General features: G+C 40.9%; 1 protein-coding gene across 1 annotated transcript in view; it reads right to left on the bottom strand.

Annotated features, from left to right (window-relative positions):
* mettl15 (methyltransferase 15, mitochondrial 12S rRNA N4-cytidine) overlaps positions 1 to 17992 on the bottom strand; it is a 44028-nt gene that overhangs the window by 14211 nt on the left and 11825 nt on the right. The window contains exon 3 of the mRNA XM_056413007.1: positions 5507 to 5643. Coding sequence (XP_056268982.1) covers positions 5507 to 5643 — 137 coding nt within the window. The remainder of the gene's footprint in view (positions 1 to 5506; positions 5644 to 17992) is intronic.

Raw genomic sequence — 17992 nt, forward strand, 5'->3', positions numbered from 1 at the left:
TCAGTATAATGTTGTGTCTCAATGAGATACTTCTGGCCTCTCCTGCTGCTGTGCAATAGACTGAATGTCAATGTTTGTGCATCCAATCTGCATGAGCTGGAAGGCTGTCGGCGTGTTTCTCTCGTTTGACTTGTGCTTCATTGTTGAGGAAGCTGCTCTCGCAGATGTAAGTGCTCAAAATGAAAACCCCTTCTCATTGCGCTTTGCTTGGAAGAGGTCTGACTTCAGTTCGCAAAGGTTTCTCACTGACAGCAGCAGGGGGGCAGGGGGAGGAAACATCATTTGTTGCTGCATGATGTAGGAAAGGGTTCTTGAATGGCTGCTGCAATGTTTCTATGTCAGCTTTGTACTTGAGGGATGTTTTCTTGCATTCTGACAACTTTCCGCATCTTTTCACAGGCAAGAGAATGTGCCACGTCTGAATGATCGAATGGTTCTCCGAACAGGTCTTCCAAATGGAGAAATGCGTACATGGGTGCAAAGAGATTGAATACAGTTTGGCTTCTTTCCTGCAACTGCATATTCATGTGATTAATATGGAAGGTAATATCTGAAAGAACGGCTACGTTAAAGTCTGTACCACTGAGTTTACTGAATATATATATATATATATATATATATATGTGATAAAAAACTGATATTTGAATTTGATTATTTTATGTGAAATAGCAAAAAGTAAAAAAGCTGTACTATCACGGAAAGTCATGCAGTGAGCACAAGGCAGAGAGCCACTTAAAAGATGATTGAGTCGTATTTGCCCTCTTCTTACACATGTCTGAAGCAGAACGCACGGCTGTTGCTTTTCCATTGAGAGCATGTAAAGTGACAGTTATCAATAGAAACTGGGCATCACTCAGGACCAATAAGGACCCGGTGTTAGAAATATAGTGCAAAAATAGATACCTTTGTGTTAAAAAGAACAACAATTCAAACTTAACTTTTTGCCAATTTTAACGGCCCTAAACACTTACAAAATGTTATTTATAACCATATTTACATAGAGGCATATAGCATAGCACTGAGAAGCTATTTGCATGGAAGTACATTTAGGAAGTTCATTCTTTGCGGGTGCTTTAAGAATAACAAGCTTTCTTTTAGTTTAATTTTTGCAGGTTTTTGTGAATTCAGCCTTCGGTTTGGACCTCAGGAACCTTCACAGCAGACTCCGTTTGAGCGCATGATTGTTCAACACGATGCTGCCTCCTCACAAATCAAGCCTTAAATATTCCCTTGTGTTGACCCACTCAGTTCCTTTCCCTGCGAAAAGCCAAAGACAATATGCTGATTAATTGTTTTCAGCAGGGGAGCAGTGATGAAAAGATCTACAGTCCACAGAAGAATAGAGTTAACAATCACACGAGTTTTGGACCTAATGATTGCTATAAAAATTGGAAATGTTGTCATTTAATGGCTATTCTCTTGACGGTGGCCTTGCCATCGTCTCCTTGAAATGGCATCAATAACTGCCAAACGCTTCCATGCTCTATGTCCACTTTAGCAGCCATGACAGCGTTGCTACACCACTTCACGCCGCTGGGTCGATTAGTCGTAGTGTCTGGTGTGATCACATTGCAACTTTTATGACCAGTGAGAAAATGTTGCACCGCAGATCAGGACAATTCACAATTATGGAAATCTGCACTGCCCTGGATGTCGTCTATGATGTACGATTGATCGTGTAGAGAATGGCCAACTTGAGTTGTATACTGAATAAAGGCAAAGACTCGGACACTTGGTTGGATTTTCTTTCTATGGTGAAAAATCCAAGCACTCCTTTCTTGGAACAGGCCCATCTTCGACTGTACTATGTTGATCTCAACTACACACCTGTAAAGTGTTGTGACTGCATCTTGTTGCAATGCGGTCAGGCTGACGAAATCTGTCCAGACAGACAAATAACCAACTGGGAAAGTACTCAAAACCGCCTCTGTGGTAGTTCCGAATACGGACGGTGTCTCCAGGACCACATTTTGCCACGATGACTCAACCATAGACTCACGTGGTGAAAACAATACCAGCGGCGCTGTCACGGCTGGTAATAACATATCTCTCTACACACACACACACACATGGAAAAACCTAGACCATGTGTATCATTTTCATGGGGCAGTTGTGTTGTTGCAGGTATGTTTTGTCTTCACGATTATTCTTGTTTTGTGTTTTTTTACTTTTATTTATTCAGGGGGGAAATAATGCTCAATTTTTCAGGGAGATTTTATCACTTTAACACAGATTCCGGAATACTTCGAGAAAGAAGATGCGCCATATTGCCAACTTTAGCTTTTGTCACACTATACCGAACGACAGCTGCGTAATGCTGCCCTGATGTGTGATTTTAGATAGCATACCTGCATTATGAAAGCAAAAGAGGCGTGAGAAGTAAAACAACAGCGTCAGCGTCTGGTGTGTGTGAAGTCCCGCCGTCGTTTACATTATTTAGAAGGCCCTTTTTAAATGGTCGACCAGTCAGAATTTAGAGGGCTGGATTAAGGCCATGTTAACACCGATGGCCCTGGTGTGACAAAACACAGCCCTCTGAACAGTGGCGGCTGGTGAAATTTTTTTGGGGGGGGGGGGCGCAGTTGGGCGACGCGGTTTAAATAGACCTCAACATTGAGAAGAAAAGAGGTTTTGAGTAGAATATTGTAAAAATCAAAGCTTTATTTCAAGAACACACCGTGCTCAACACTGTCCAATAACAACTATCAACACACTGTGACTTTGGGCATGAGAGGTTCAGAGCAGCTTTAAGGAACATTGGGTTGGGTTTCAGAGGTTTGCAAAATAAAAGAGTTTCACCCTCACATGAAAGAGGTTCAGAGCAGAATAGAGTCAGACAGAGATCACATGTTACATTGGGTGTTTGACAGAGTAGCCCCACTACTGTAAAGAAAAGTAGCCTCCTCTCTTTAAAGTTGGCAAACTTCTCAATAACTCTCTGGTTAAAGTCAATCATGTCTGTAACCAGCCTGTTTCCATTATTCTTGAGGGAATGTGTCTGTTTTTCAGAACTTCTTCGTTGTGTTTTCGATGCCAGTTCGGTCTCCTTCTGCTGCTCTGCTCTGCAAACAGGGTTAGCTTCATGCTGTTAGCGAGTTAGCTTCATGCTGTTTGCTCGATAACTGTGGCAAGATTCGTGCTTCTTACACTTGTCTGAAGCTCTTTAGATCCCTCACCCCGTTGTAGTCAAGAGAGTTTCAGTCCCAGGACTTTGGAACAACAGACAGGAGAAACTAAACAGCGCATTACTCACTGAGCTCCAGCTAACCAGCTCCGTTAGCAACCTGCTCGTAGCTCTGTGGAACTCTCTGGCTGAGGGAACGATCCCGGTCTCTGATTTGCCGAATAGTCCAACCACGTGAAATAAAAACCGATGTCATTGGCCAGGGCGCAAATTTTTGCGCCCCAAGATTCACGTTTCATCCGTCAATGAGAAGCCGTCCTTGCCGAAACGACCGTGAAATGTTTGCTCGCTGCCGCACACACACGTTTGGCCGGCGCCCCGAAAATGGGGAGGGGCTTCTCTCCGTGAAGATGAGTGGCGATATATTATTTATGTCACATTTAACTTAAGTGGTTGTTGACAGGCTGACGGTCTCCCACACACATTTAGCGCGTCAACACAGTATATTTGCTATTTAAATGATTTGGTATATAATGTTTTTTGACAGGATATATTATATTTTTTTCTTCTTCTTTTTTTTTTCATCTCAACATTTTAAGAGGGGCGGCGCCCTAGCGCCCTCTATGGACGCACCGCCACTGCCTCTAAACCATTTGAATGGAGTCAGTATAATGCAGAGGGCCATCGGGTATCAAATTTCAACCAGTCCGAAATGTTGCTGCAATGCAATATCATCCAGCATGGCAATCACCAGTACCTCGGACAAAATACCCCCTACGACGCAGCCCCCTGCTGTATTCTGTGAATCTAAACTAAAAATAGCAATGTCATCTACGTAGCTACATCCATGAAAAATAGCGAGAAAGAACGTGTGGATGAGTGACAGCATTACTGAAAGCACATGCAGTTTGATGGTCAATTCAACATTTACAAAAAGAAAAGAAGACAAGGACTACAACTGATATCCTAATGTGACATGGCACTTAAATTAAATCAAGAATGTGCATCCAAACAGGTAATACCATAACTCATATCATATCAGTCTGTTGGTGACTCCATATGCACACATGTAAATCCAACGTTTGCCTTCCTGGGCTTTTCAATAATGCTTGGTGCCTTTTTAGATTCATAACATTTATTGTGGGCACAACTCCTGCGTAGCTTCAAGCGCAGGGAAGTCATAGCAACAACAAGAATGGTAAAAGGCAGAGAGTAGCGAGGCTCAACATGCAGGAGACAAATCCCATTAAAGACACCAGGGAACAGAGGGTTACTTTCAGAAGCTAATGCTATTAAATAAACGTTAGATGGGGAAATTATTATTTTTGTTCTGTAAAACTGGGTTTAGATTTACACCGACAGTCAACAGTTTGCACTGAGGTTTCCTCAAGCAATGGGAACACAGAGGAGAGAGAAAATCCTCCAACTCTGTTGTGTGGATGCACTGCGTAGGCTGCCAGGGTCTTTTACTCAGGCTTCCAATAATATTGGTTAATTGCTAGATTTCTCAAGCTTCTCTCAACTTGCATCACGAGTAGGCGTGGAAGAGTTTAGAGCAGGGGTATATTGTTGCTGACAGAATACAATGTTCTCATTCTCTCTCTCTTAATTGTCATTCCCTGCTCACAAGCACAATTCTCTGGCAGATTCCCTTGAGAGAGGTTTCCCCAGAATCTACGTAAAAGGATTCCTTCCCACGCCATGGTTTTAGGAACATCTCATTTTCATCCTCCTGCGCATTGCTCATGCACACTCACACCCGCCCTCTCACCCTGGCATCGTGTCCTCGTGTCTCCCTGTTCTTTCTTTTTCTCTCTCTCTCTCTCTCTCTCTTCACTTTTTAACTTCTCTGGGCTTCTCTCTACTCCCCCCCCCCTCCTCCCTCCTCCTCCTCCTCCTCCCCTCATATCTTATAGATCCTCCGTGGGAGGCCGCATCTCCTTCACACTGCAGGCGTGGGCCCTTACTCTGACAAATGACATGTCGGGCCCACCAGCTTTGCGTGGGGGGAGAAAAGCTTTAAGTTAAGAAGGGAGAATGGATTTGATTGGGTGGTGAAACTCAGGGGTTGTATCTTGGCGAGCAGTCTTTGATCGGGCTCCGGATATGCGAGAAGTGAGAAACACAGGGAGAACTGCAATACTACATCACACCTACAGTATGTTTTAAGAAATAATAAGCACAAACTAAACACTGCTCAAAATGGTCACGCTGTCAGCTGCAACAATACAATCAATGGTAAATGTATTTAGTGTAAACATTTGTCAGAATCAGAATCAGAAACAGTTTTATTGCCAGGAATGTTTACACAAACGAGACAACTTATAACAAAAGATTTTACGTGTGTTTGGTCTAGTTGATATTTCACAATAAATCACTTACGAGGTTTCCTTGGCTAACTGCTGGGCCAGACACAAGGCGGTAGGATCTCGGTCTAAGGCCAGGACTGTGACTTCATGAAGCATATTCAGTATTGCTTTGGTATGACCACCCCCTCCAAATGTCATGTCCAGGACCACCTACATGTGAGAAAGCAAGAAAACATATTCTTCTCACACCAGAACTCCATATACACAATGAATCATTATCTTATCTTCACAGTGTTAGTTTATACATGATTAGCACTGACAAGTGCTATTTTAAATAACATTTTGTAGAAACTTTCTTTTCTCAATATTTAAAAGGTTAACTTTGGTATTGTTAATTTTGTGTCATACTGAAAAAAATGTCTTAAATCAGTCCAGTATTGTGAAAGAGTGCTGTAGGTGGCAGCCGCTTATGTTATCCAGGGCAAGCTAGCAACGTCACATTCATTGAATAAAAATGCTTCTTCTTGCAACGGACATACTTTTGTTGGTATTATAAATGTCTGTCTGTTGTTAGACAGAAAGCATAGCTTAGCATTATTAAAACGATTTCCAATGTAAAGCCTGAACATTTAGATGATTTTGTCAATGTGGATGAGGTTATGAGGTCACAGTACACAACTTTAGCCCTGAGTTTTCACTCGCCAATAATTTTTGGAGTTTTCAACCAAAAGCTCCAGATCAGAGGCAATTTGGCATCAGCTCTGTGATCGCTGTTCAAAGACGCAAACTAAGAGGATTGCAGCTGGATCACCTAACAGGCTAAATCCCTGTCCTTTCGTGGAGCTACAGCCAATGAGAGCGCAAGACATGTATTAAAGGAAAGCTTGGGGGAGGTATCTCCTATTGGTCATCGGAAAAACTGAAGACCATGACACCAACAGTAAAGTTTAGAGCACTTTACAAAAGTATGGAGATTCACTTCCTTCCCAACTGCTTCTCTGGTTAAAAAGTACAATGAGATCAATCAATCAATCAATCAGCGACCAAGCTGATCAATTTAGTTGTGAACTCATGGTCTGAAAAGTCAGCTCACTCAAAATTGGGGATTGGGCTCCTTATTTCGAGTACAGTGGGGAACCATCACAATAATGGGCTGCAGGAACCCTGTAAGCCATGAAGAGTTTCTTTGGAAAGTTGATCTTCTTAAAACTAATGATGAGGCATTAAAAAGGACAATGTAATAAAACACCCCATATCACCTAAAAAGTCCTCTCAAGACAGTCTTAGAAAAAGACAACTATCCCACTCGTATTACGATAGCAATTGGACGACTCACTGTTGCTCGCTAGACCCTTCCTCTTCCTCTCAGGCTCCTGAAGCCGCGTTGCGACCAATTGGTTTACTTTGCCTGTCTGTGGGGTATTTTGGTACAAACAACAGTACAAATGGAACAAATGCCTAGAAATTTGTGCAAAAGGACTACCGGTCTGCATTGGTTGGAGTTGCCCTCTGTTAGGTTGAAAAAAGAAGAACAAGATTAAATTGTATGAGAAATAACTTTCTATATTGCTGATGTCTGTTGTGTTTTCGGTGCCACGTTGCTATATTTTGCTCCAGTGATGAATAGAAACTTTTATACATGCCACCAAAAACAGTGTCATAGTTTTCCTTGAACACTTATTAAAGCAATAATTGAGAGAGAAAATAAAGTAAAAATGACACTGGATATTTTCTGAAGTAACTTTTTGGATGGCCCAAGAAAGATGACGACAATCACCACATAACATGGTTGAATGTCAGCTTAGCATACTTATAATGTGCACTGTGTATTAATGACATCACATCATTATAAATGTGTAAATAACTAGTTCAGACAATGTCCAAGACCTGCCAGCCACAACATCTTAGATTATCAGGCAGCTGTAAACTGTATCTGTGGATTAACACTTGCGCAAAGCAACAACACATCTCCTGTCCAGGCATATTTCGTTATACATTTCCTGACTCCCACTGCCACAAAAAAATCTGCACTGACTGAAGGGGTCTAAGATCGTTTTAATAATTGCTTGGATTATGCTCTACTTTTAATTATTTTAATACCTTTTCTTGGATTTATTATAATGTCAAAAAATGACGAAGGAAGAGATGTAAAAAGACCGAAAAGGAAATGCCAGCTATTCCCGACAAAAACATTAAACATGTTGATTGATAGTGACGTGGAAGGTGGGGTGTGTGCATGTGTGAGGGAAGAAGTGATCAATGGCGGTTCCCTCTCCTTTCCAGCGCACAGCAGCAGATGGGGAGGGGGTGTGGGCTAGTGGGATGAGTCACACGCATAATGAACCTGCCTGTTGTGCTATTCAATACAAAAAGGGAAAGGAAAACACAAACAGCAAAGTAGGCTGGCTTTTATCGAAACAGTCGACACAAGCAACCAGGAGACAAACTGGTCCTCTCATGGAGTGTGCAGCACTTGTCACAACAATGCTTTGTCACATCTTATGGAAGCGGTGGCTAAAACCCCAAAGGTAAAGCTTATTTTTCTCACTGGTGCAAATGAGAGAGCAGACTGCCAACTGATTCTTGATATTCCTTAAGGTTGGTTGGTTGAAAATATCAATTCTGCACATTTATTCACATTTGTATCGCTGGTGCACTGAGCACAGACACTATGCGTCTTTTGTACAAGTTTCACTACTTTTAAACATACACACACTTAATAAACAAAGCTCAAAATTAAGAGCGTGCAAAACTAAAATGGAGAATTAGATGTTCATAAGGTCATTTATCAGGTAAATTGAAAAACTACTTCCCTCGCCCTGAAGGAAAACAAGCTTCTTCAAAGGCCCAGAATGCTGTGGCGAAAACATTCCCTCTGTTTTTTTAATAGCCTGCTGGTTCTGCCACCAGACAGACAACAGTTCTTGAAAAGATTCGTTGATAATGTGTTTGGCATTTGAAATGATTGAAACCAAACTTTGAAATGAGTCATTCACATTGATATTCTATAGAGAGGGGTGTCAGCTAGACCAGGTCTTCCTAGCAAATGCAGCAGATTGTAATTGAGCCAGAACACAACGTGGGTCATCGCAGTCTCTACATGCAGAGATGACACTTAAAATACAAGTAATTAGTACTGTGGTCTGTGTTTTGTAGTCTGTTTAGGCTGTGTAATATCTGCCTTTCCCAGCAGAGGGAATAGGAGAGTTAGGAGCGGTCCAAGTGGTGCAGACCAACAGGAAAGCTGCAAGGTGCTATGATGCAGGACACTTCAGCCGTCCCTCCATAGCTTTCTTAATGAGAGCTTTTCTTCCCAAAAAGAACAATGTCACCACGCATTACAGTCTCTTATTTTCTATGTTAAAACAATAAAAGGGGTTGGAGCATCTATTTTAAGTGATTTTACAAACATATATGATGCGGGGAAAGGATTCTAATTTTCCAGTAATGAGAATTTGAAAACATAATACAGCTCATACAACAGAAAATAATATCCTGCCCATGAGAAAAAGGGGCCTCATCTCAAGTTGTCTTATGGTTGAATTCATTAGGAAAAGGGGAACAGGAACCTGAGAGAAGGCTGAGTACTCACCTAAATCCTACTTGTGACTCCCCAGCCCAGGTCAGTTACAGTGGGGGATCTAAAATGTCATTGAGGGGAGTTTTTACAGATCTTGTTACGCTAACACACAGACCATTAGGGAGACAGATACACAGGTACAGGATCGCTTTTCTTGTCGCGTCCGTTGCCATGGCAAGAGTGGAGGCAACCGGTTTGCATTTCTTTCTCTGTCACACAAAGTTCATGGCAAGATACAAGTGAGCACAATTATTTTTCCGGTTTGCATCACGAGAGCACCTTCTGAATAGATGACGGTGGAGGTTACGATTACGGGAATGATGATGGTTTTATCGACTTCAGAGAGCAGCGACGTGTCTGTTGCCTTAATGCACTTGACTCTGGACATCAATCTCACCATGAAAACTGCTGCTATGCTCAAACTATTTTAAGACCATCTCACAGTAAAATTACTTTTGAACCCACTTATGACAACTTCAGTACTTTTCTGATCTCAATTTATCTTTAAAGGCGTGACAAGGGGTAAATAAAAGTGTTTTTCCCCCCTCTACTTTATTGAAACGATTGGGATAGGTGTGTATATTAGTCTAGCAGGTGGGGGTGTGGCGCACTAAACAGATGGCCAGTGAGAGCAGACAAACTCAAAAGGAACGAAAGCTTCCCGTAATTACTCTGTCAAGAGATTATATTGATGGTGATCAGCGATGTCAGAGAAGAAAGCAGCTATTTGCCTCATCTACCTCAATTCAAAGTGTACTAAACCTACTACCTGTGTGTCTGAGAGTCAGTAAGAGAGAGTGAGTGAATTAGTTAGTGAGTGCGCAAACAAGCGGTACAGGAGCACAGAAACTCTTTGCCAGAGGGCTTCTTCCAAATGCCTCTCTTTGTGTTAAGATAATCTCTCTTTTGTCAGAGGAATGCTGAAGAGTTACAACAAATACTTTCATTCCTCATCTATTCAGTGCCGTTTGAACTCCTTTGACACATGTTTAAATACATGCTTGAGTAGGTATTTGAGCTAGTTAGGACAACACTAATCTACGCAGAGAATAAAAACTGCATTTGCTAATTTGCTTTCAAAAACACCAATATGGAGTTTGGATGTCAAACAAATAAGTGAGAATCAACAAATCCTCTTGTACCCATAAGCCATAAAGAAAGTCCATCACAGAACTTCCATTAATCATGAGACTCTTGTGATGGAAGAAGTAACCCAGCTGTTACAGAACTTTATCGGAGCTCACATAAGATTCATTAAGTCATCGTGTTATTCAACAATTCTTTTTTTCCCGAATAAGAAAATATGGTTCGTTTTTGTGTGGGATTTAGAATTATCGGAGTCAAAACTTCATAATAGGATAAACTCTATATACTATAAGGCAAAGCTTTGTGATCGCTCTATACTTCCCTTCTGTAAGGAGGTGAGTTTTTGTTGTTATTTGTTAGAGAGGACAAGGAAATCATACCACACGTTTGTTTATGTTTAATATTTGAACATTCTAGATAAGGCCTGTGATTATTTACAGGGTGGCAACATCCCCAGATCCCACAGTTCTGTAGTCCACAGTTTAATGTCATGAACACTATTAAGAGCATGCACTTTGGTGTTGATATTCATGGTCCCCAAAGGATAAGTTCTAATGTGGTTAACTTTATTGTGTTAATTGTCTGTGGCATATGATTAACTGTGTGCTGGTGCTGAGCAAATAGCAGAGGAAGTGAGTCAAAAGAAAAAAGGAAAGACGAGGAATCAAGAGTAAAATAAAATAAATTATAATTCATTGTTTCAATAGTTTTAAAGTAGAATTTTGGTAACGGTTATTGATTTATGTATATGAAAGTTGATTTAACTTTGATCGGCCCCACTTGTTGCATCGGGACTGAACAGACACATTGATTTCACTCCTGGCCCTTAACCCTTGTGTTGCCTTCGGGTCAATTTGACCCGATTCAATGTTTAATGTCGGTGTTCTTTCGGGAGACAACAAACAAACATAAAGTACCTCACACTTAAACTTGGAAAACAATATTAATTCTAATAATTTTCGGGAGATTTTAATAGCTGGGGTCATATTGACCTCAAGGGTAAAATATGTTAGTAAATATAAAGGTAACAGGAGGGTTAAACATTGAATCGGGTCATATTGACCCGAAGGCGACAGGAGGGTGAAACATTGAATCGGGTCAAATTGACCCGAAGGCAACACAAGGGTTAAGAACCTGCTGGCTTTACAAGGTGTTGAAAGAAGGTGATTTAATTAAATGTAATTGAAGCCTCACTGTCTCCACCTATAAACAATGTAGTTATTCTAATTTTTTAATCTTTTTTTTTTATTATCTCAGTTAAGTCCTGTTTTTCAGATAGCACCATGCAGATTGCCGTTTCTAATCATGTTTCTTTAACAAGCAGGCTGGGCCACACCGTTTGTTTAGCTGAAAAAGTTCTCCAACCTACAGACATGTACGTACAGGTATAACAAGGCTGGCAAAGGTTAATACTGCTGGGGATCAAAAAAAATCTAATGAAGGCATGACTCTACATACAGGGCTACTATGTAAACACTACTGACATGTTCACACACACGTCTGAGAAGTTCACACTTAAATAGAATTGCAACCGATGATTCATTCAAAGATGCATGCTCCCAAGATCATACAAGACCCAAAGGAATGTCTTCAATGAGTTATGTTGTCCAGCAAATAACATAAAGTAAACATATTCAACCTCGAATCAAATGCCACTACGAAAAGCAATAGAATATAACTCGTATTTGAAACTATTCAATCATCACAGCTTTCACTATTACATTTTGGATTAGTTAGCTTTTGATCTAAACAATCATAAAACACTGCTGACATGATTTAGAAAAACAAGCAACAGCAAACTGCAAATGCAAATCAAGAATCTTGCCATGAGAAATGGGAGAGTGAGTGGCTGACGAGACCCAGACTGGTAAACGTGTATCAAATACTGCACAGCCATATCCACAGAGACACAGAATAAATAGGACAATGGCAGCCATGGTCACTGAGAGTGAGGATCACGTTAAAGATGTGATGTGCATAACTTCTGAGATAAATATCTTCAGTTTCTGAAGTGTCTGACTTTCTTCAGAGACACACATACTAACTGGGCAGTCTATTTTGCCAGTGTTTTTGTCTTTTCACTGGAGACATCCCTTTTTTGGATTGGCTGCAACAGGACATTGGCTATTGGTCGACAGAAGTGTGTGCTCTCAGTGTAGCACAAGGCAGAGGACATGCTGGTAAACTATCTAAACAATTTCAGGAAGCTGGCGAGTCTGTCACAGTGTCTCTCAACACCATATATAGCAAATTTCAGACACAATCTGGGCTGTTACAAAAGACATAGGCATGGTTAAGGGCCTTTGTGTTCCTTCTGGTGTGGCCTTGTTTCAAGGCTAATGAAAGATTCATAAAAGTTCAGAAAGCCATGGAAATAAGGCAGCAACAAAAAAAAGCAATCATGTTCGTGAAATATTTGACATTTGCCACAGTAAAATATTGTTTAGGTCTACATAAGCAGCACAAAATAACTCTGTAATGTAAACTCAATCAACAGTCATTTATTACTGCTTTATTACAGTTACTACTTGCTCAGAAGAAAAAGCACTTTAGACAGGAAAATACACTAGTTCAGGGGTCGGGAACCTATGGCTCGCGAGCCATATATGGCTCTTTCGGTGACGGCATATGGCTCTTTTGAGTTTGAGTTTTTAAAAAAATAATCTCCGCCCGCCACTCTGTAATTTTCTCTATCGCGCCAGATTACATCAGAAGTAATTTAAGGTCCCTTTCTTAAAGACGTCTTTGTTCCTTTATTAAACTAAACGTGTTATTGATCGTCTCCACAGCAGCATGTCATTCTGTCTCTTGGTGTCGCGTTAACACTTCTCGGCTCGCCGTCTCACGCGCCTCAGAACTCCGATGCCGGCGTGTGTGCGCGCATCGGGGCGGAGCAAATAAAAAGTCACCTGCACCCCCCCCCCGTAGCATCATGCAGCACCAGAAGTCGCATTAAAAGCAAGACATATTTAATTTATTATACGTTAAAAATACTACATGGCTCTCAATGAAATATATTCTGAAATATTTGGCTTTTATGGCTCTCCCAGTCAAAAAGGTTCCTGACCCCTGCACTAGATGTATGTAAACCATAAAACACAATAATATTACCTGTTTAGTAAAGGGAAACCCACATCCACCCAAGCTAGTCCTTACTATGTCATTATAATACATTATAAGGAATAAGAAGAACTCCCAATTTAAAAATCTGTAATGCCTCCAGAAAATGAAAAGTACATAAATAAAAACCCATAAAAGAAAGAGAACAGAAGAGAAGACACTTCTACGAGCTCACTTTATGTCACACAGCAGTGCAAGGTAAATGTATGGGCGACCCCACAGCTTGACTTTAATAAAAGACGAACACAAAATCTCCCTGTTTATGTGGCAGATCTGCTGGTAACTGGGATGAGGAAAAATAGCCAGGACAATTAAACTGCCATAAACAAAATTTAATTTGACAAGATAACAGCAGAGGATACTTGAACAAAGACAATAAATAACAATAAATGGGATGACAAACAATTCTAATGGTATGCAAGCTAAGCTAGCTCTCACAGAGAGCGTATTTAAAACTGTTATAGTTATGTGTATATGTTTCAAAGATAATAGTTTAAACCTTTTTCTTGTGTGCTTTTATTTTTTCTAATATGAGCAGGGGCTCTGGTTAAAGAGGCTGAACCTATCTGAAGTCTCCTGGATGGTAACCCGACTACAATGAACTGAAGACTAAATCAATCTAAAATAATATTCTGATCAGCTGTTATAAAGGTTTAAGACTATTGATTTATCCTCCTGCTTTCATCTACAGTGGATCATTCTTTGCATTTTGAACATAAGTGTGCCATGATCGCTGTCCAAGGTGCTGATCCTTGGACAGCCATGGATGTGGGAGCCGTCAGAGGATACTCAACATTGGCCCTAAGGTTAAGTAAACTGGCGACAAACAAATGTGTTTTGCCTCCCGGTGTGAGTGTATCACGTTTAATTGTGGGAATCAGCACCACAACAGAGATACCACTCACCAACTAGAAATCAAACTATGGCCTAACGCCACCCGAGTCGAAGGTATACGTTTTGTCATGTTGTGGGTGAAGTAAATCCTAAATGCCCCTTGTCATACAGCACAGCAACACAACAAAAAACAGAGCTGACAAAGCTTCTAATACTACTGCTGATGTGTTGTTTTTGCCATGAATGCATACACTCAGTGGCCACTCTATTAGGTATACCAGGATAATCTATTGTATGTAAATACTATTGCAATATCATAATACAATTCAGTACTACATTATACTACATAGCGAGCCAAACTGTTTTGATGGTTCACCACATCTGTAATCATAGAGCCAGTCAGCGTTTTCGTTATAAATGGATAAAGATCCAACTGGTATTGCAACACACCAGCCGCCAAGTCTAATTCTTCGTGTGTCTAACACACGTAGCAAATAAATGTTTCTCATTCTGATTCTGATTCTTTGTCCATTTCAATAAATAAGAAGTTTGGAATCAGTCTGCAATGTTGCACACAGATTAACCTAGATGTTATCAAAACACCAGTTCCTCCCTAGCACCTTCCTCTACATGATGTGCTGCTCATGTAGGGTGATCATGCACCAAGAGAATCTGCAGTTACACAGTTACAAAATAATGCTATTCTTCTTGCTCTTCTACAATTAGACATTTGATGAATTCTTTTTTGGATGTCATCATTTTGGAGTATAAACTTGTCAAGTTAACCTCCATTTTCTCTACCCACCCCAAGTCCATTCCAATTATCCAAACCGCTTATCCATTTTTAGAGCCGATCCCAGCTGACATTCGGCGAAGGCAGGGTTCACTCTGGACAGGTCGCCCATCTCAGGGCACATATAGAGACAGACAACATTCACACCTACGGGCAATTTAGAGTCTAATTAACCTGCATGTCTTTGGACTGTGGGAGGAAGACGGAGAACCCGGAGGGAACCCACGCTGCCACGGGGAGAACATGCAAACACCACACAGAAGGACCGCCCCGACCGGGAACCGTACCCGTGGCCCTCCTGCTGTGAGGCGACTGTGCTAGCCACTACACCATCGTGCAGCCCTCACCTTAGGTCAAACACCACAAATCATCAACCCCCTCATCTCTTCTTCCTTTTCCTTTTTATAAACTCTTTTTTTACCAGCTCTTCTTATGTTTTATGGCTACATTTGTTATACTTTTTTCGTACAAATCTGACTGCAGAGGAAAACCCTGGTCCCTGTCCTCCTCTACATCAAGCTCATAAAGCCCATGTCAAGCATCCGCCCACTTCAAGGACTCCTGGTTCTTACGCCACAGTAGTGCTGAGGAGATCCCTGGAGAAACACGGATAGCAGACGCTTGTATCTTCTCTGAAACCATGAGCCAATAACTCAATATTTACTGTACGTGGGCAATCCTAGTAATTCATATTTCAATGTGCATTAAGTAGCAACTTTAAAGTCTCTTCCAGAGGATTACAAAATGTGTTTGTGTGTGTTTCAGTTGAATTTGGTGCCACTGCATGACTAAAGGATTATGATTTCCATTGCAAGGTAATCACATGTATCAATGTGTCCACATTATATGAATATGTCATTTTTATCTCACTTTCAAGTTGGAAACATTTGCCAATACAATGATTTACAGGGGATGGTTAAGCATTGTGAGGATCTGATTTTCGAGGCAATGAGTGACAGCTTGGGAAGAACTGATTGGATACTGAAAGAAATGGAAGGGGAGGGACCTCAACTGTGTGCATGAGTCATCACTCTCTACCTCCACCCCCCTAGCCACACTGTCTGTTTTTGTCTTGCAGGTTGGATATTTACTGAGCTACATTTTATCTGCTGGAAAGATTAATTTTCACATTAAACTGATTGCAGACGTTAACAAGGAAATTATTGAGCACTCCAACTAATATGGAGTGACTGTTACATAAAGCTGTCTGCTAAAACGAAGAAACTAAAAAATATTGTATTATATATTCCTATATCAGTATAACTGGCTAGAACTATAAAGGATTTATGATCTAAAATCACAACAATCTGATCCACAAAACAGATTATTCTGTATACTAAGGATACACATCCTTACATCAGCACAGACTACTGCCCCACGTCTGTGCTCTTTAGCGGCCCTTCATGATAATCAAATTAATGTCTAGCAGGTTAGTTTGGGGTAGAAAATAGGGGCCATGGGGTTACCTTGTGTGAAATCCTCCTCATTACTTTGACTAGTCTGGTCAATTCACGGCTGTCATGCCTGAGCTGGTATGTAAATATCCATGAAGACTGAACTTTATTTGACATTTTACTTTAACAAACTCACAGCATTATTATTTCAGTCTGAGTTATTTGCAAATAAAGGAGTCTTTAGCAAACTTGCGGGTGCAAAATTTAAGTCGTCCTCCATTCAAAATTCAGTTTTCCTTCCTGTTTTCTCTCTTGGACATTTGTGCTTCACTGTGCAGAATGACCTTTGCAGGGTTTAACACTAGATGGCTGTTTTATGTCCATATGCAAAAGAGATAAAGTGCTGGTGTGCTCCACTTAAATCTCAGTTTAGCAAGTGTATAAATGTGATTATGGGACTTATCCCACTTAGTTTGGTGGTCCAATATCCAACTTATGCAAGTGTGATGTGGAGACATGAAACCTGTACTGCACAGACGGTGAGAATGGAATGTTCAGTTAGGAGACAACTCGGGTTTAGCACTTGCCTATCGACATATTCTGGATTTTTCAATGAGGGAGAAAGAGTACACAAAACACGTGTGTTTTTAGTGCATGTGAGCATGACCCACTGATTAGCTCACGACCGCCGCTCTGCACTGCTCTCATACAGCGGTTACAGCTGATAACACCGTCCCAGCCAACAGCGTCCTCGCCAAAGCGTACCGCCCACAATCCCCCCTCAAGTCAACACTGTTTGCTCAATCAGCACTTTAGCCGGAGTTTGCGAGGTTAGCCAGCCGACCGACGACATGTCGAGAGCTGTTGAGGAGCAATCAAATTGCTCCCAGTAAGGGATCTTGCACTTTTACAAGAACACTGAATGTGAGAAAGAAAGGAGTAAACTTTGAATATTGCCCCTCCTTACTACAACATTTTGCTGCCCTGTCACACTACCTCTAGCAAAGTTACTGAATGTAAACATAAGCCTTTTTAAGCACTGTGAACAAACAATGTCGTCTTCTTTTTCCTTCACGAGACCAGTCTCAACTGGAAATAGTAACTTCTTGTTCAATCTGGTTGTCCAACCTTCCTCTGCTGTTATACTGACATGCCAACAAATGTGTCGTTGTAAAAACACAAAATATAGAGACTGCTAAATTTCAGTGGATAAGAAATGCCACAAACTGTGGCAGAAATGCCAAAAAGATGTGTCTTTGTTTTAACGAGAAACAAGAATTAAGGTCAAATATGATGCAGTGGATCTATTCAAAATGATTACATGCTTCATTGCACTTCTTCACTACGCAGAAGGATTTCTCTTCAGTTTGACACTACTGTCAATACAGTGTGGCAAGGAAACAATGCAAACTATATAAAGCCCAAGAGAAAGCAGAAGTGAAACTGAAAAGAGGGGGTGGAATCATCTAACTATATTCACAAAATGTAAAGAAGCATCATGAAAGATGACTTCCTCTCCCGAAGGTGAATTTCATGGCACTAAAGGAAGACAAAAGAAGAACAGGGCCAAGTCCATTAGGGAGTGCAAAGAGGAGTCGAGCTAAATGAAGGATTCGTGGTGGAAGGCATGGAAATAGGGAAAAGACTTCTAGGCATTTAAGAAGATGCTTCCAGTAGTTTGAAGACTGGGTATACAATACATTTGAAATGAAAAGAACTAGGGAATGGGGTGGGGGCAGTGGACAGTGGCTT

The sequence above is a fragment of the Pseudoliparis swirei genome, chromosome 4, assembly GCF_029220125.1.
Source record: "Pseudoliparis swirei isolate HS2019 ecotype Mariana Trench chromosome 4, NWPU_hadal_v1, whole genome shotgun sequence".
Classification (NCBI taxonomy): Eukaryota; Metazoa; Chordata; class Actinopteri; order Perciformes; family Liparidae; genus Pseudoliparis; species Pseudoliparis swirei.